The sequence below is a fragment of the Solanum stenotomum genome, chromosome 6 (assembly GCF_019186545.1).
Source record: "Solanum stenotomum isolate F172 chromosome 6, ASM1918654v1, whole genome shotgun sequence".
NCBI classification, from domain to species: domain Eukaryota; kingdom Viridiplantae; phylum Streptophyta; class Magnoliopsida; order Solanales; family Solanaceae; genus Solanum; species Solanum stenotomum.
In genome coordinates, this window is record NC_064287.1 from 56757350 (window position 1) to 56776762 (window position 19413).

Genomic DNA, 19413 nt, shown 5'->3' on the forward strand with positions numbered 1-19413 from the left:
CCCCCCCCCCCCCCCCCCCCCCCCCCCCCCCCCCCCGGCAAAAAAAATCATTTTATTATATATTTAAAAAATAATAAAAGAACATATATAAACAAGTAGAGACCCGTAGGTAGGACTTTTCAAACTTAACACTTAAATTCCATTTGAGAATTTGAGAGATAAGAATTTGTAAGACTATTCAATTTTATTATTACATTTTAATTAATTTGCTTTAATTATTTTGCTATTTTATGATCGTTATCTTCCTTTTTAATTTATCCTACTTTAGTTACACATTTTTTATCCGAAGGTCTATCAAAAAACAATCGTTCTACCTATAAAGACAGAATAAGATTTGATCTTGTGTATATCATATTCTACTCAAATTCCACTGGTAAAATTATACTGAATACGTTGTTGTAAGAATTTGCAAGTCCCTTCAAATTAAAGATATAGTCAAATCATCAAAATATCATACAGAATGAATCAAGTTGATATAATAAGTTGTAATTGTGTATTTGAGTAAGTCATGGATTTGTTAGGACGTCTAAATCAAAGAAGAGTTCATGTCAATGTATGGTGCATGCAAAAATAAATTTGGACAGAGTTTAATGAAAGTTTCACCCTTGAGTTGAATGACTAATTTGGAAAAAATAACCAAAATAGATTGTGATGAGATCCATTCGGGTCCCTCCACTTTTAATCAGAGATCATCTCATGTTCGAATTTCTAGGAATGAAAAAAATTCTATTGAAAGCAGCACCTACAAAAATGAGCCCTATAGTGCAAATCTGAATTTAGTCAGCCTCCAATGAAAATACAAAAGAAAAAAATGAGAAAAATTATGTTTCGAATTACAGTCTTAAATAAATTTTACACCATTTAAAAGTATACAAGATAAAAAACTAAACACATATATAAGTGTGTCTATGTGTGCGTGCTCACTTGCAAAAAGAAAAAAAATTAAGAAAGTTTAGAAGAAAATATATTTAGTTTGTAAAAGTGTTGTTTGATTTATACATCAAGTACACATAGGGGTGTTCACGGTTTGGATAAAAACCGATCCCAATCGAAAAACCAAACCAAACCGATAAAATAAAACCGATTTTATTTGGGTTTGGTTTGGTTTGGTCATGGTTTTATTCTAAAAAAATCGAAGAAATAACCGAACCGAACCGATAAATTATATACATATATTTTATTAATATACATACTTAATATATTATTTTTATAAACAATTTTAAAGATCTTATACATATTTTCATTAAAATTTCTTTATAATTTACTTATTGAAAGCAAAAATGCTCAAGATGAAACATTTATCTTATTGATTTATGTATATGNTATACAAGATAAAAAACTAAACACATATATAAGTGTGTCTATGTGTGCGTGCTCACTTGCAAAAAGAAAAAAAATTAAGAAAGTTTAGAAGAAAATATATTAAGTTTGTAAAAGTGTTGTTTGATTTATACATCAAGTACACATGTGATTCTACTTTGACAAAAACATATACGCATTTCAACTTTGGAAAAACTCCTTCAGGTCCAAAGAGAGATGAAGTTTACAGCCAATCTCTATCTTTCAAATAGTTTATTTCTAACATTTCTACGTGGAAATGGATGTAACATTGATATGATTGATTGTTCAAGTTTTCTGTTTAGAATTTTATTATGTATTTATGAATTTGAATAATTCTATGTCTGAATATATGCCGAATATTAATAAATTCACATTGTGAAGTCATGCATTAGTTAGGGGGTCTGAATCAAAGATTTAAAAGTCATGTTCAAAGTATGTTGCAAAAATAAATTTGGGAAGAGTAGTTTAATTGAAGTTTCAATACACTTGGGGGGTTGAATGATGAGTTTGAATCAATAAATTCTCTTTCACCACCATAAGGTTCAGTCTCCCATAATTTTTTAAGGTACATAAATATCATAGAAGGATTGAAAGATTGTTTGAATACTCCCTCCGCCAGGATTACTTGTTCACTATATTAAAAATAATCATCCAACAATACTTATTCAGTTTGAAAAATAAAGAGATAATTTACCTTTTTGTGTTTGTTTTCCCCTTCTTATTAAATATCTAATACTTTTTTCAAAAATCATTAAACAAACGATTACCCCCATCTATTGTTTCATGTGTGTACCAAGTCAATAGTTAACGACTATTGTTAAACAGACGAAGACAAAGAAGTAATTTGTTGAAAGAATATGGGTAAATTGTGCCTCACAAGTCATAACCAATATAGGGGAAATAGAAAGCTTCAACTCATTTATTTCTCTTGCATGTGCTCTACTTAAATGTCAAGACTCAAATACTTAAATGAGATTATAACTCCACATATAGTACTTATGTTTTGAATGTACTTGAAGTACACAAATGATCTCACAATTGAATTTCAATTGACATTTAATAACCAAAATGTACTTTTTTTTGTTCTCGTTTTAATGTAAAATACACCAGCCAAGACATATATTATACGCTATGTATACATTTATTATGCACATCATAAACATTTTTATCAATAGACTCATGAGGATGGATCAATAAAAACATCTCAACCTGGCATATTTTCTTTGAACAATGTAACATAGTGTCACACCTTCACAAGATACGGGGTAAGGTGACATACACACCACACAACCCATATCCCACTTGCAGGATTACACTAGTTATGTTGTTGTCGGTGTCACACACCTCAGATGCATTTGGCTCACTAGGGCATATTGAACTCACAATAAGAAATTCAATGTACAGACACGCAGGAGGAGGAGGGGGTAATGTATAGAACGATTATGAACATAATCCAGCATTATGCATCTCTGCAACATACTCATCATGGTGATAGTTATTAAATGGATTAACAATTCAGGAAAAGAACTCATAGTTGATTGTTAGACCAACATTTCATGTACAACTCGAAGTTCAAAGATGGAATGGAATGGATAGGGGACGACAAATTACATCCTCATATTGGCTTGAACAAGGCCACAAAGACCTAGCAACTTACACTACTTTATTGCCGGTGAATAGAGACAACCCGATGTCCGTGTGATCATTTCTGCAAAGAGATTTAAGTAAATCTGAGGAGGTATATAGAGAGAGACCAAATTTCAAGTAGCTTGAGAATATTAGTTCTTCTCAAAGTGAAGATGGTACACATATTTATATTACATATACATGATGTAAGATTGGCTTGGATTGCATTAGCTCTAAGTTCTATTTTTTAAGGTTAAATGACTTCCCTAATTAGAGTAGGGGAAAAAAGTTCGATAAATGGTATTCCACTGATTATCTTCTCCCACCCGGCACTTAACAATTTCTATCCTATTGTCACTGTTTCAAATCCTAAAATGGATCAAAGGGTGTCCGATATGGTTAAATGTAGGTTAATATAATTGTTTTGTGAGTCAGATACACACTACCCGCACCAATACTTCCACCCCACCACCCTGCCCAAACACGCCCTTCTTAGTGTTTGCTTAGATTATATAGAAATGCTCTCAGGAATATATTTTTTACTTATTTACCAAACATGATAAAATAAGTGAAAAGACCACTTATTTACCAAGAAAATATTTTCTGCGGAAAAAACATTTTCCTTTGTACCAAACAAACCCTATGTGGTGAATACTAGACCAAATTTCAGTCAGCTGGATGCTAGCAAAATAGTTTAAAATAGCTTTGAAATTCCAAGCATATTCTACAGCCATTTGACTGGACTCAGTATAAGAACATAGAAACTAAACTTCCTAATTGCTTCAAACAAAGTGTTGAATAAATATTAATAGCAACAAAAAATTCCAAAACCCTTGTTTAATAACAGATGAAGTGTACCTCTTCCTTCTTCTCTTTCTTTCCTCCTGTGAAGAGCTTATAACCTCCATAGAAGGCCAAACCCCAACCAGTAAGAGAGACTATCACAAACTGCAAAAGATGTAAGTTCCTAATCAAACTTACAAGTTTATGATGTACACCCGAGGTGTTTGTATTAGTATACACTCGGTCAAATTCTGACCCCAGTAACACCGGAAGACTATAAAGAGTAATGTAATCACCATAACAATGTGTACAAAAATGTGACAGAAAACCCATGATGTTGACAATTTGGTAATATCAGAGTAGCAAATGGCTTAACATTCAGGACGCCTTCAACTAGACCTCTACAACAAAAGGTTAACACTTGACCAATTAACCTGTATGTTACTGCACTCTAAACTGTCTAATTTGTTCTGTAAAAGTAAATAAAATACCACCATGTGTGAACACCGGCAGCATACAACTCCACCGAGTATACTGACAGATCGAATCACAAACAAATGGATAAGGTAATTTCAGAAAAGATGATGGAGAGTTGATCAAAACAATAGTATATCAAATCATTAATCTTTATGTATGACATTCATTTTTTATATAGTACCCAGCCCACTAAAACATTACACGAAAACACACAAATTTCACGGGTAAAATTGAGAAAAAATCTCCTAAATAACGGTCTATAACGGAAGTCCAACCTTCAACTAACATTACTGGCATCGCCTCTTTTCTCTCCGCCTACAACTCCCTTTAGAGAATCTGGCATTGGACACCCCCTACATCAACCTCCTCAAGGCCATCACTAACTCTTCTCTCCCTCAAGCTGTTTCTGTCCCCCATTTTCAACAAGCATCCCCACCGCAGGACATGTAGAAGGCTAGAAGCTACCAATTTTTCCCAACATATTAAATACAAGTGTCTTTTTCAATTCCAACTAAATTAAGAGGAGGCACTCATCCACACAAATGTTCAAAGCTCCTGGATTGAAGGTTTACAGGCTTTTGGAAAAAGCCTAGCAAATTACTTGTGAGATTTTGGAACCATAAGTTCGAACTGGCTAGCAATCATTCCCCAAAAGATTCTTTTTTCTTAGTTTATTTAGTTGGCAATGTATAAGAATATAGGCTTTTGGATAGTGGTCTTTTGTGCCTTTTAGCCTTTTTTGTAAAGATCTCAACTTAGCGCTTTTTTGGAGTGTCTAAGTTTTGTTTAATAGAAATAAAATTGTTAGCTTCCTCAAAAAAAAAGGTTCTTTTTTCTTCTTGGATACAATAGTGTTATCCCCATTTCTCCGTTTTTCTTCTTGGATACAATAGTTTTATTCCCACTTCTCCTCCAAAGCATTTTTCACCGCTGCTGCAAAATCTATTCCAAAAACTACCACATTGCCTATCTCGAGAAGTTAGGTGTTGTGGTGGGTAAGAGGGCTAGGGTTCATGAAGCCTGAATACTTAGGGTACTGGGACTAGAAAGATGCAGGAAATGAGGAACACAAGTTGCATGCTCATTTGTAAGGCTTCTGCCTTAGTTCACAGATGACAGATGCAGAATTACCGCACAGATGTACCATTGATCATACAAATAGCATGTAACTTCCACTACACACGGCACAAGCAACGTCACAAAATATCACTAGAATTAAGGTCAGAAGCCACCACGAGACAGAGTAGTTCACGTCCATAAACATAACGTATTCAGCAGTCAAAGGCTCTAAACAACACAAGCATGACGATAAGATGAAAAAGTAACAAGAAAAAAGTCATAAACAGTGAACAAGAAGAAGTTCGACAGTTTCAGAGCAGGCAAGATGATAACATCAAAGACAACCACCAAACAAACCTAAGACAGCTTAAACAAGTAGAAAAGAGAACTGTAAATATTCAGAAAAACTCACATGCTCTTCTTTCCATTTTGATGGGCTCATTGGATCCTTCCAAAAGTCCACCTTTGGAGGACCATGATGGTCTGCATAACAAAGAATAACTTAGCTATGAATATGCTGAACGGTACAATTGCATTCCAAAACCATATTCCAAATGCCATTAGGGCTTGCATTGTTTACACATGACAAACAAAGCCAGGAACTTGATAACAGATTACTACTCACCGTTTTCTTCACTTTTATGTCACATACCAATTTTCTCAATTTTAAATTGTTGAAGATAAAGTTCAAATAAATTATTTCCATTCTATCTTACCTAAGTAGCTTTGAATGAGCATATCGGTTAAAAAACTAAATTCAAACATGAACTAATATACAATAGAAGCAATAAAGCTAGAAGATACATATAGGCCAATTAAGACAGTAAAATGTAATATAACTACTACTCTTCAACACCAATCTAGTTGGCTCAGCTATATGAACCCTCTAAGTCCATCAAGACCCCTCTACTCAGTATTTGTCCTCTAAAGAAATTAGGGGTTTGCTAAAACAGGAGTCCTTCTAGTTTGGTTAGAGGTTCTCTAAATCTCAAGCCTATTGTACATTGTCATACAACCTCCAACCAACTAGAAAAACTCCTGTAAATATAGCATATAAATCTGAATATTAATTTGAATAGCAGAAAACATTGCACTTCAAATCATTTATGTGAAGCTGTCAGTCCTTCAGTCTCTTCAATGGCCAACGAACTAAGTCACACTACATAGAAAGGAGCACTGAGCTAAGCAGTTCTAAACCACAGTATCCTGCTTTGTCTGGTTGTTGGCAAAGGAAGCAGTTCTAACTCAGGACAATGTCATAAAGAGGGGAATAACCTTGTGCTCTAGATGTTTTCTCTGTGGATTATTAGAGAGAGTACTACCGGGAGTAATAAGGTGAGAGAAAATAATAAACAAGTATTGGTAATTTACTAAAAATTACACTATACATAATATTTTTTAAAGGGCAAGCTAAAACCTTAGCCAACACTTAAAATGGGAAGTAAGGATTATCAATCACTTGTGACATCTTCAATAGTAAGGGTAAAATTGAAAAGAAACTTCATCTTGGTTGTCAAACATATATTTTGAAACACTCCCTCCATTTCAATTTGTTTGTGGTTTTAACTTGAAACGGAGTTTAAGAAAGTAAAGAAAACTTTTAAATCGTGTGGTTTAAAACTAATGATACGTAGAATGTATGTCTATCTTAAACATGTAAGATGAAAAGTTGAAATTAAAGAGTTGTAAAAAAATGAAAAAAACATTATTTTTTAAACGGACTAATAAGACAAACAAAATGAAACAAGGGAGCATATCTTTTGGGCTCTAAGACACTTAAAATGGGATGGAAGGAGTATGAATTATCATTTAGTAATTTGATAAGCAAAGCTAGCCAAAGCCAAATCTAGTGTGTCTACGTTCTAATAAACCAAAATAATACTAATTAGCAAGTAATTACAACATATTTTTAACTTGAGATCATATATATAAGTCCTATATTCAATAAGTTCCAGAAATCTAAAGGAAATGCGTAAATCAATCAATTAAACTCGCATTTAGCAGTTTTCCACTTTTCATGCTCGTTTCATTTCACTGCAATTTTTTAAAAAAATTATATAAAAAGGAGAAAAATTACCACCACCGCCGGATAGACCGCGCCGCTGGATGAGGAGTGCGCCTTGGCTGGTTGAATTCACTGATTTGGAAGCCGAGAGTCGAGAGAGGGCTGAAGCTTGACGCGCCGCCGCTGTCCACGCCGCCATCTTTGTAATTTGACGATCGGAGATCTTCTCAATGAGGGTGACACAGTGATTGAAGTTACCAGAATACGAAAAGCTGCATTTCTTTTCCGATGGCTATTAAGGAGCATCCTGGGCCTTGAGATTTGGGCCAAGGCCCAATCCAATTTGAACTAGCACTAGTAGTGAACCCACCCATTATAAAAAAAAAATATCGAAAACACTTCTAAACTTGGCACAAATTATTAGTTTCGTTTCCAAACTATTGACAATCTTAAAAACATATTGTTACTTGACTAACTAAACTTAGATACACCCTCGATCTGTCACATGACATGATATGTAGTTTTATACTCTTGTAAGAGCATGAAACTCATAATAAAAACCTGAAAGAAGTGTTAAAAGCACTTCTAAACTTGACAAGAATTTAGGGGTGTATTTCACTCATGTTACAAAATATGAGGGATATTTAAGTTCAGTCAATCAAGTAAATAGTGTTTTTAAAAGTTACAAGTTATATACCATTCTGCCTATTAGTTTATCAACATGATCGAAATCTATCTATATGTCGAGTATAGATATGTATATATTATTTGTATCTTTAGTACAAATAGACATTACCGATACACTTTGCACATATTTCGTAACCTAGTTGGTCCAAGTACTTAGTATTTCATAATAGTGTTTGATAGTTCACAAAGTTTAAAATATTAATGATGATGAGAAAAAATACTGAAGTATTATTGAAAAAAGAGTAAGCACGATGCGTGTCTAAGTAACACCAGGCAATGTGGTTAAGCACATCATAATACCAGTTTAATACTTCTATATGATAATATAATACATGTATTATACAGTTATAATACAAAATCACAAGAAAATTACAGAAGCACAACCTATATTGTCAAGAAAGATGAAAGTGCAGCTTCCTCATTGCCTGATTTTACTGCTTTCTACATTCGAGAACGAATTAAAACCTTTTTTGGTTTAGATTTTGTAGGTGTTGAACTCTTGATAGGCTCGTCAGAGAACTCGAAGGAATCTAATCCGTTGGTACACTTAGCTGACACCTCATTTTGCTGCTTCATGTTGTTCATGTCATCCTGAAGTTTCTCCATCTTTGCTTGCATCTCCTCCATCATAACAGTAAAATCTTGTTTGTCAAGTCTAGGACGTGAAGGCGATTTATCCTTTGATCCTTCCTTAACGATTTTACTCCCACCTGCAGAAACAATTGAAATCCAATTAGTATATCAATCCAAAAGGCAAAGATTATCATCTCGACTTGAGAAAAGTATCAAGTAGAGCTAGTTCTAAGGACGAATGGGTCAGCATATAGCTGTTTGCATTTTCCAAAATCCCAAACAACTGGTCAATACCAAAAGGACCTCAACAAATCAACGGAGGGGTGACACCATTTTGGGTGGGACTATAATAACATTAAGGATGGAAGTGCTGATGTGAACAGGAATCCTGGAGGAGGCTGGAAAAACAAGCATCACATGAATTGTGCATGAGCTTAACAGTAATAAGCATTCCAATCTTGTGACCATCGATCCAAAATCAGTCGTAACATTAGATTACAAAAGTTTAAACGTAGTGTGATCAAAGGGAAGGGAGGCTGTGCTGGATGGGGCATAGAGTAAGATGTTTCTCAAGATCAGCCAGGATAACAAATCCACGAGCTTTTTATTTGGAGCAAAAGATTATTTGCACCTAGTGCCCTTCCCCATACATATACCAAAGATGGGACTAAGCAGACTAAATTATCATTCTCCTACTCAAACCCCATTCCCTGACCTACCCCCTACCCCAGACATCAGATAAGCCGCACTTAAACTAATTTTTTTAAGAAGTGAGTAAAAAATATCACATGCTCAATTCGTGTTCTCTATTATGTTTAGGTCCTTCCAGACAAACTCTAGGAACAAGAACTTCCTGTGTTGACCAAGGACGATAAGTATGGAAGAATCAATTACAGCAAATGGCATTGAGATAAAATGATAGAAATCATGCATTCACTGGATTCAACATTATTCTAAGCATCCCAGCTTCTGGTGGTTTGTCAGTATTGACTATCCGACTTTATTACTGAACTAAAATNCCAAGGACGATAAGTATGGAAGAATCAATTACAGCAAATGGCATTGAGATAAAATGATAGAAATCATGCATTCACTGGATTCAACATTATTCTAAGTATCCCAGCTTCTGGTGGTTTGTCAGTATTGACTATCCGACTTTAATACTGAACTAAAATGAAAGAGAAGAAAGAAGAAATTAATTGAAAGAAATTATTCCAAGGAAACATAGAAAAGTGGACCACCATATTTGGAGGAATTTCATTGATAGTAAATACAACATGACATAGGAAAAAGGAAGTCTTAAAATAAGCTAGGCGCAAATTCAAACATGAGGATGTAAGCCAAAAAAACTTAAATAAGCTAAGCGAAGATACAAAGAAGAGGAAGTAAACCAGAAAACTTCAAGCTAGGGGAAAATACATACACGAGAAAGTAAACGAGCAAGCTTAAATAAGCTAGGCACAAATACAAACACGGAGACGTAAACCAGAAAACTTACACAAGCTAAGCGCAAATACAAACACGAGCAAGTAAACAGAAAACTTAAATAAGCTAAGCACAAAATACAAAAACAAGTATGTAAACCAGAAAACTTAAATAGGCTAAGCGCAAAATACAAACACAAGGATGTAAACTAGAAAACTTAAACAAGCTACGCGCAAATACAAACACGAAGAAGTAAACCAGAAAACTTAAATAAGCTAGGCACATATACAAACACAAGGATGAAAACCAGAAAACTTAAATAAGCTAAGAGCAAAATACAAACACGAGGATGTAAACCAGAAAACTTAAATAAGCTAGGTGCATATACAAACATGAGGAAGTAGACCAGAAAACTCAAATAAGTTAGGTGCAAATACAAACACAAGGAAGTAAACCAGAAAACTTAAATAAGCTAGGCTCTGTTATTGACTTATGACTTATAGAACAGGATTTGGAGGGCATATTTAATAGCCCAGAGGTACTTTCAAACACATTGCGTATACAATGGCACCAACAGAATTAGTTTTGATCTGAAAATTAGTGTAGAAAGTTGCCCAATCTTAACAAGTTCCTTTTCTTTTTAATAAAAGTGGTATCACGGTCAGCTTGCATGCATGTAGACTAATTCCACGGGATACCTATCACCTCCCACCCACAACAAGCAGGTAACTCTGTCCACTAAGGCTAGGACATGAAAGAAACCACCTAATGTTTATTTGTCTCTACTGGGGTTTAAACTTGAAATCTCATAGTTCTCAATCACTTCATTAACACAGGAAATATTAACAAGTCTACCGGCAGCTGTTTTCAGTTGTCAGTCACAAAATGGCCTGGATCTCACATTTACACAGGAAATATAGCGCACACACTTAACAATATATTGCATAACAAAACTGTATGACTTTCCCCTGACACACAAAGCTCACAAAGCTTAGGAGATGAAATCAATTCAACCAATTGACAACCTATTTACATAAAATACAGCTCAACCTTATCAATTCTTCTATCAAAGAGTCAATAGAAATTGAGTCAACACCAAAATTGAACAATATAAATGCCGAATTATTAAAAAAAAAATGAGCAGAGAGAGAAATGGATTCTAACTGGCGACAGTTTTGAGAGATTCGTCAACGGCAGAGACAATAGCGAATTTACGGAGCTTGCAGAGAATGTCGCTAATCTTCTCCCGGCCATCCGGGTAAAAAACGTACTCATCGGATTGAGTTCCGTCATACTTGACCGGGCTGCTGGTTTTGGTCACCGGCGATGAAACGCCACCACTGTACTCACCTTCTGAAGCATATGCATCTGACGGTTTTTCTTGACCTCTCCGGTTGAAAAGTTTCCCGGCGACTGCTCGGAATTGTTGTATAATGCCCATTACCTGTTATCCACAAGAAATTTTGCTGCTATTTCGTCCCCTCTTTACCTAATGTATGAAAAAGACTATTTTTCCATATTTATCCGTCTGACGTTTCAATAGATGTTTCAGCCCGTTATTTATTTCACTTTAATTTTGTCATCGTTCGGTAGAGTGTATTAAAAAAAAAAAAACATCTTTGTGTATAATTAATATTTTATTTGTTATACCTTTTCAATTTATATATATTATTTGGTATTAAAATGTGTATAATTAATATATGAAAACTCGTGATATTAGTAAAAGGATTTTAATGTATATATTAGCATGGTTAAAAATATATTTATCCTTCAAAAAAGATTTCACGTTTCATCCACTATATTTGTCGAAGGTATTTTTGTAAGAAAATATTTTTTAAAACATTAGAAATTCATATTATTTTTAATACAATAAATCAAATAGTGCATAAGAAATAATCTCAACATAAAACATATTTAATATAAACATTACTAATACAAAGATTATTAATACACCATATTCAACATTATTCTTATACATTCTACCAAATAACTTATTCGAGTTAATGAAAAAATATCACTAAACTATTACTAATAGTACTATATTTTTGTTAATTTCATACTTAAATTATACCTTATTTTTCGTTTCCTCCTAAACTATAACTTTCAAAGATTAAAATTCTCTAACTCAATATCCATAGGTGTATTTTGAACTCCTAAAAATAATTTAAAATGTGCTAAATGGTAGTGTCATTTAAACTTAGAAATAATGCATAAAGTCTATCTAAACCATTATTATTTTACAAATTTCATATTTAAACTATCAAATATTTTTATTACCTCCTAAATTATAATTTTTAAACTTCACCCCCACCCCACCGCTAAGAATATTGCTTTTGTGCCTAGTAATAAATTAGTTCAAAATAAAAACAAAAAATAGAAAGGGATCAATAGTTGACACGTAAGTTGCGTTAAAAAAACCTTATTTTACAAGGTAGAATTATTATTTTTTTTATTAAAAACAACTTCATATTCAAAAATTAAATTGCCATTTTTAATTAAAAAATAATAATACGCATCATTCCGCCACAACTTTTAGTGGTAAACCAAAAAATCACTCATTATTATTTTACCTAATTAAAAAATTAAGGGGCAAAATGTAGTTCAACCAGATTGTCATGCTATTTCACTGAAATGTAATAAAGTAAAATATTCTGTTATAAGCTCTAATTTTATTTTTTTTGGTGAGTACAAAATTGCAAACGCCAGTTCTTGCCATTTGTGTTGGTGAAAAATCCAATAAACTCAAGCAAATCGAGTCAATTTTATTTATTTATTTTCAGAGTTATCTTTTGTGACATATGGAGAGAAAGTGACAAAAATTATATGTTTTGAGGGTAGTTTAAAAAAAAATGAGAGGAAACGGGATTTCTTTGTTTTCTTATATAATTTAAATAGAGAAACATAATTTTTTAAAGATTTTTTAACGTGGAAAGATGAAAATCTCTTATATGTAAAAATTAAAAAAATATTTCCACACTATTTTTGTCAAATCTAACAAACATAGTTCGATAAATATTTGATGAAGACTTAAAATACTAACCAAAAATTGCTCAATGCATATTTAAGGAATTATTTTTAACTTGGCCATCAAAATTGTCGTCCAATCCTATACCTCAAAGTGAAATATAATATGATCGTAGCAATAATAAACCTAACAAAAAGTTGAGGTTGTCCTTCGGGATAACTTAGTTGGTTTGGAGGGTGGTTGTCCACACGGATGATCCGGGATCGATCCACCTCAATGCCTTTTGAGTCGAGCATGTTGCATAGGGCTTGCCTAGTGCGGTTTACATCTCCTGTGTGGTTTGCAGGCTATTACACAGTGGGGGGTTTACCCAGTGCGCACCCGAAGGGCAAAGGCTGTGGCAGAGGTTGTAGCGGATGCGGGTTATCCTAGGGTTCCAAAAAAAAGTTGAGGTTGATCCTAAGAGGAGTATGTGTACATCCAATCTTATACCTCAAAGTGAAATATAATATGATCGTAGCAATAATAAACCTAACAAAAAGTTAAGGTTGATCCCAAGAGGAGTGTGTGTGTGTCAAGGTATTTAATCGGACACTAATAATTTTGTTTTCAATTATAAAAGAACTCGAAATTGTAGCCTCAATATGACATACCTAATTCATGAGCACAAGTATCTTGCTCAAATACATCTTTTCCATTCGCAAATGTTTAAGAAGTCATCTCCTGATTCGTTGATCTATAGATCAAGCTAAGGCAGCTTTGCATATAGTGTTTTAGTCTGAAGGATTAATAATAAAAAATAATTCTATTGGTAGTTACTTCTTGGAGTTTATCAACTTTTATCAAGCTAATTTCCAAAAGTTCTTCACGTTGGGTTCTAGTGTTGAAAATGAATAGAAAATGGAGGGAATGTGAAAAAATAACTTCACTTATAGAAAGAGTATTTCTCTCATATTGATAGGATAAAGGAAATTTCAAGTGTTTAAATATCAAACCACTTCTTCATGTGGTTAATTAAGGGTCGAGAAGAAGACAAGCCTCGCACTTAAGTGTGCAAGGCCTGGAGATGTTGGGGATATTATTTGCTTTGAGCTTATGCATGAACGACTTCTTGTCTTAAGTTGAGGTATCACACAACCCCAGCTATAAATGAAACTAATATTGTTTTTGGAATTTGAAATGCATACTTAAGTTTTTGTGTCTGGTAGTGCAAATTCTCAGAGTTTCAGACTCCAGAAAGCATTAATAATGTCCAAACATCAGGCTATGTGGTTAAGCACATCATAATACCAGTTTAATACTTCTATATGATCATATAATACATGTATTATACAGTTATAACACAAATCACAAGAAAATTACAGAAGCACAACCTATATTGTCAAGAAAGATGAAAGCGCAGCTTCCTCATTGCCATGATTTTACTGCTTTCTACATTCGAGAATGAATTAAAACCTTTTTTGGTTTAGATTTTGTAGGCGTTGAACTCTTGATAGGCTCGTCAGAGAACTCGAAGGAATCTAATCCGTTGGTACACTTAGCTGACACCTCATTTTGCTGCTTCATGTTGTTCATGTCATCCTGAAGTTTCTCCATCTTTGCTTGCATCTCCTCCCTCATAACAGTAAAATCTTGTTTGTCAAGTCTAGGACGTGAAGGCGATTTATCCTTCGATCTTTCCTTAACGATTTTACTCCCACCTGCAGAAACAATTGAAATCCAATTAGTATATCAATCCAAAAGGCTAAGATTATCATCTCGACTTGAGAAAAGTATCAAGTAGAGCTAGTTCCAAGGACGAATGGGTCAACATATAGCTGTTTGCATTATCCAAAATCCCAAACAACTGGTCAATACTGAAAGGACCTCAACAAATCAACAGAGGGGTGACACCATTTTTGTTGTAGACAGGATTGGGTGGGACTATAATAACATTAAGGATGGAAGTGCTGATGTGACCAGGAATCCTGGAGGAGGTTGGAAAAACAAGTATCACATGAATTGTGCATGAGCTTAACGGCATAACCGTAATAAGCATTCCAATCTTGTGACTATCATATCCTAAATCAGTCATAACATTAGATTACAAAACTTTGAACAAAGTGTGATCAAAATTCTAAGGGAAGGGAGCCTGTGCTGGATGGGGTATAAAGTAAGATGTTTCTCAAGATTAGCCAGGATAACAAATCCACGAGCTTTTTATTTGGAGCAAAAGATTATTTGCACCTAGCGCCCTTCCCCATACATATACCAAAGATGGGAGTGAGTTGGGACTAAGCAGCCCAAATTATCATTCTCCTAATCATACCCCATTCCCTGACCTACCCCCTACCCCAGACATCAGATAAGACCCACATTTTTTTAAAGAAGTGAGTAAAAAATATCCCATGCTTGATTTGTGTTCTCTATTATGTTTAGGTCCGTCCAGACAAACTCTAGGAACAAGAACTTCCTGTGTAGACCAAGGACAATAAGTATGGAAGAACCAATTACTGCAAATGACATTGAGATAAAATGATAGAAATCATGCATTCACTGGGTTCAAAATTATTCTAAGCATCCCAGCTTCTGGTGGTTTGTCAGTATTGACTATCCGACTTTAATGCTGGACTAAAATGAAAGAGAAGAAAGAAGAAATTAATTGAAAGAAATTATTCCAAGGAAACATAGAAAAGTGGACCACCCTATTTGGAGGAATGTCATTGACAGTAAATACAACATGACATAAGAAACAGGAAGTCTTAAAATAAGGTAGGCGCAAATTCAAACACGAGGATGTAAGCCAAAAAACTTAAATAAGCTAAGCGAAAATACAAAGAAGAGGAAGCAAACCAGGAAAATATATACACGAGAAAGTAAACGAGCAAGCTTAAATAAGCTAGGCACAAATACAAACACGGAGATGTAAACCAGAAAACTTAAACAAGCTAAGCGCAAATACAAACACGAGCAAGTAAACCAGAAAACTTAAATAAGCTAAGCACAAAATACAAAAACAAGGTTGTAAACCAGAAAACTTAAATAAGCTAAGTGCAAATATGTAAACTAGAAAACTCAAATAAGCTATGTGCAAATACAAACACGAAGAAGTAAACCAGAAAACTTAGATAAGCTAGGGGCAAATACAAACACGAGGATGTAAACCAGAAAACTTAAATAAGCTAAGCGCAAAATACAAACATGAGGATATAAAACACAGAAAACTTAAATAAGCTATTCACAAATACAAACACGAAGAAGTAAATGAGAAAACTTAAATAAGCTAGGTGCAAATACAAACATGAGGAAGTAGACCAGAAAACTCAAATAAGTTAGGTGCAAATACAAACACAAGGAAGTAAACCAGAAAACTTAAATAAGCTAGGCTCTGTTATTGACTTATGACTTATAGTACAGGATTTGGAGGGTATATTTAATAGTCCGGAGGTAATTTCAAACACATTGCATATACAATGGCACCAACAGAATTAGTTTTGATCTGAAAATTAGTGTAGAAAGTTGCCCAATCTTAACAAGTTCTTTTTTTTTTTAATAACCATGGTATCGCGATCAGCTTGCGTGCACCTAAACTAATTCTACGGGATACCTATCACCTCCCACCCACAACAAGTACAGGTCCACTAAAGCTAGGACATGAAAGAAACCACCTAATGTTTATTTGTCTCTACTGGGGGTTTAAACATGAAATCTCATAGTTCTCAACCACTTCATTAACACAGAAAATATTAACAAGTCTACCAGCAGCTGTTTTCAGTTGTCAGTCACAAAATGGCTGCACGACTTCTTGTTAAATTCTCAGAGTTTCAGACTCCAGAAAGCATTAATAATGTCCAAACAACAACATATCTCGTGTAGTCTCATAAAGTAGGATCTGAAAAGAATAGAGTCTACACAAATCTTACATCTACGGCAGAGATAGGGAGGGCCTAATTCTAAATTCTAATTACAAGCATATTCAATTAAACTCATCATGATTCTACGATTTAAATTGCAATAAAATCATAGAGTCGTATATGAAGTTTGCTTCCTGTCATGGAATTTTCAAAGGAAGCAATACAAAGAGGTAACACATATTCAAATTCGTGAAACTGCTGTTCAAATTGTTGTCTATGATAACTATATAAAACTTGGTTCCCGGTATGCGATTTTCAAAGCAAACAACACAAAGATGTAACTTAGAAGTTAGATATACATACAAGCCTACACTAAGAACAATCCAGCAACACAAACATATATATACATATATGAGAATGCCAAGATACATACTAGAATCTTTCTTTTGTTGTCGATGATCAGGAACCAGCAAATTGTCCAGATAACGAGAGCCACTAAATTCCTTCATCATGAAAACTCGTAGGACATCTTCAGGTGTTTCAGGTGCAAATGAATCAACCTGAACTTTATTGTCAGAACTTAACTGCAGTTCTCTGTTTTCCAGCATCTCTGCCCCATCGAGCAATCCCAGAGGACTGGTACTACTGGTATCCTTACTCGAATTGCCAGTCATTTCCTTGTCGCACAATGTATTTTGATTCTTTTTAGACTCAATTTGCATTTCGCGGACTGTTTGAGAGTAAATTTGGGAGACTGCTCTTCCACCTGCACACATGAACCACATACTCCAGAATTATAAAACAATTCTATGTGACAAATTTCACCCAATTTGCTAGGTAAATCGGTGTGTCTACATGTTCAACTTTATTTTATACCTAAAATCTCATTGATCTGCCTCTAATTTGGTATAAACATCGACTTCATATTATCATATACATTTTCTATGATTTTATTTTTGGGGTTAAGTGGTTGGATTCGTTAGTGAGAAGGGGGCAAACCAGGAATGAAGATGTTGGCTGCTTCTTTGACGGCATAAACGGAAGCATTTTTGACGAATTTTGTACTGAAATTGACGATTTTAGCCCTGCCTTCTTCATCAGGCATGTAAATGTACTGACCCAGATTCTGCACGCCGTTAACTCGAACGACGTTGTCGATCATTCTGACGGCGGCAGCACTGTAATAATAGGTACTTTTGCATACCTTCGTCACCGGAGTTGCTAGATCCGGTGAGTTCCGTTTCACCGATTCTGTGCCGGAGCTTATAAAGTCCCAAATTCCCATTTTTGCCCTTTGCTTAACTCAGAAGCTAGAAAAACTCGAAAAATGCTACTGTACTGGGAAGTGGAACCAAACTTATGCCTCTTTGCTTGCCTCCTTGTATTCTTCGAAAATGGCAACAATAGTATTTTAATTATATATAATATATATTTTTTCATGATCAAATATCCATTAAAGAGTTGTCAAAAAAATATAGGAATGACAGTGACGTAGATGGTTTTAGACATATATGGTGTGGGGTATGTTTAGCCATACACGGGGAGAAGCGGATTTAGACATATAATTGTTTGGTTGATTTTGATTTGACACGAATTTAAGAAAAAGAAATAAAATTGAAACTTGTATCTAGAACAAAGATACGTAGAATATACAAAAGTGCCTTGATTTATGTCATGAAAAGTTGAAATCAAACAGTTACCCAAAAAGAAAAAGACATTCGTTTTAGGGAAAGGGGCCTAATATATACGGTATACCCATTAACTTTGTCATTCAGAGCTAATATACCCTTCGTCATAAAAGTGACTCATACATACTCTTACCATTATATAAAGGGTTAATAACTTAAAAGGTCACTGAACTATTAGAAATTATTTAGAAAAGTCATTGAACTTTCTTTTATATCAATAAAATCACTCAACTTACCATTTTTATTTTCAAAAATCATTCTATCATTAAAATAAAATCCTCAACGCACAAGAGACCTATATATACCTCTAATAACTTGCTCTTTGATCATATGCTACTCAACTTTGGATCTAAAAAACGTGACTGTCTTCCTCTCACTCCACAGTTGCCATTTCAGAGATAATTATTTTATATGCGAGCAGGAAAAGATAAATCGAACAACTTTTTTGCCTACAACTCGAAATGTTAAGTCAATTTTTATAGCGATGAAAGTTGGTGGTTTTTTTTTTTTTTTTGCTGCTTAGACCTTTGAAAAAATATTTCTTGTATTGCATATTCAGGCGACATATGACCACTGCATTGGAGATTATGCAGTCGGTGTCATATTAGACACAATGACATAATTTTCAAGGTAAGAATGAAATACAGGCATAAATTTTGTGGGGTAAATTAATTTTATAATTTTGTTTATTTATGCCATTTATGATTACATGTTATAGAAAAATAATTTAATTTGTTATGGCAAATTTATTTCAATTATAAATATAGTTGAATGATTTTTGAAGATAAAAGTGTTAAGTTGAGTGATTTTATTGATACAAAAGAAAGTTTAATGACTTTTCTAGATAATTTTGCATAGTTCAGTGATCTTTTAAGATATTAACTCATTATATAAATTGCTCCAATATACTCATACAGTTACAAAAGAAGCTCACATATACCTTTATCTAAC

At 34.0% G+C, this 19413-nt stretch overlaps 3 protein-coding genes and 1 long non-coding RNA gene across 5 annotated transcripts; 1 reads left to right on the top strand and 3 right to left on the bottom strand.

The window, feature by feature from the left end:
- Positions 1 to 2766: 2766 nt before the first annotated feature.
- On the bottom strand, positions 2767 to 7557 carry LOC125868213 (uncharacterized). Its single transcript, XM_049548847.1, has 4 exons — positions 7364 to 7557; positions 5699 to 5769; positions 3826 to 3915; positions 2767 to 3049 (listed from the first exon to the last, which is right to left on the bottom strand). Exons 1-4 carry the CDS (start codon positions 7488 to 7490, stop codon positions 3044 to 3046), a joined length of 294 nt encoding a protein of 97 aa, XP_049404804.1. The 5' UTR covers positions 7491 to 7557; the 3' UTR covers positions 2767 to 3043.
- Positions 7558 to 8234: 677 nt separating this feature from the next.
- LOC125868204 (uncharacterized) lies at positions 8235 to 18154 on the bottom strand. Of its 2 annotated transcripts, none has more exons than XR_007446715.1 (4): positions 17774 to 18153; positions 17208 to 17540; positions 14315 to 14641; positions 8235 to 8362 (listed from the first exon to the last, which is right to left on the bottom strand). XR_007446715.1 is itself a non-coding variant. In XM_049548836.1 (4 exons), the coding sequence occupies exons 1-4, from the start codon at positions 18057 to 18059 to the stop codon at positions 8420 to 8422; spliced, it is 888 nt and encodes a 295-aa protein (XP_049404793.1). In that variant the 5' UTR covers positions 18060 to 18154; the 3' UTR covers positions 8334 to 8419. The 2 variants fall into 2 exon arrangements, 1 of the variants encoding a protein (XP_049404793.1); XM_049548836.1 differs by having other exon boundaries at positions 8334 to 8443; positions 14397 to 14641; positions 17774 to 18154.
- LOC125868208 (uncharacterized) lies at positions 8334 to 11483 on the bottom strand. Its single transcript, XM_049548841.1, has 2 exons — positions 11141 to 11483; positions 8334 to 8688 (listed from the first exon to the last, which is right to left on the bottom strand). The coding sequence occupies exons 1-2, from the start codon at positions 11415 to 11417 to the stop codon at positions 8420 to 8422; spliced, it is 546 nt and encodes a 181-aa protein (XP_049404798.1). The 5' UTR covers positions 11418 to 11483; the 3' UTR covers positions 8334 to 8419.
- LOC125868215 (uncharacterized) lies at positions 14649 to 16129 on the top strand. The gene is made up of 2 exons (XR_007446716.1): positions 14649 to 15692; positions 15820 to 16129. It is a non-coding gene; the product is annotated as an uncharacterized LOC125868215 (long non-coding RNA).
- Positions 18155 to 19413: the final 1259 nt, after the last annotated feature.

What these genes read in the sequence shown, in the direction of transcription:
- LOC125868204 (XM_049548836.1), bottom strand. Translation starts at nt 18,059, where the DNA reads ATGGGAATTTGGGACTTTATAAGCTCCGGCACAGAATCGGTGAAACGG. An exon ending in ACAACAAAAGAAAGATTCTA is followed by an intron (nt 14,642 to 17,207) that starts GTATGTATCTTG and finishes TTGTTTCTGCAG; the next exon opens with GTGGGAGTAAAATCGTTAAG. An exon ending in CAAAATCTAAACCAAAAAAG is followed by an intron (nt 8,444 to 14,396) that starts GTTTTAATTCAT and finishes AAACCAAAAAAG; the next exon opens with GTTTTAATTCGTTCTCGAAT.
- LOC125868208 (XM_049548841.1), bottom strand. Translation starts at nt 11,417, where the DNA reads ATGGGCATTATACAACAATTCCGAGCAGTCGCCGGGAAACTTTTCAAC. An exon ending in ATCTCTCAAAACTGTCGCCA is followed by an intron (nt 8,689 to 11,140) that starts GTTAGAATCCAT and finishes TTGTTTCTGCAG; the next exon opens with GTGGGAGTAAAATCGTTAAG.
- LOC125868213 (XM_049548847.1), bottom strand. Translation starts at nt 7,490, where the DNA reads ATGGCGGCGTGGACAGCGGCGGCGCGTCAAGCTTCAGCCCTCTCTCGA. An exon ending in CGGTCTATCCGGCGGTGGTG is followed by an intron (nt 5,770 to 7,363) that starts GTAATTTTTCTC and finishes TTTGTTATGCAG; the next exon opens with ACCATCATGGTCCTCCAAAG. An exon ending in CAAAATGGAAAGAAGAGCAT is followed by an intron (nt 3,916 to 5,698) that starts GTGAGTTTTTCT and finishes CATCTTTTGCAG; the next exon opens with TTTGTGATAGTCTCTCTTAC.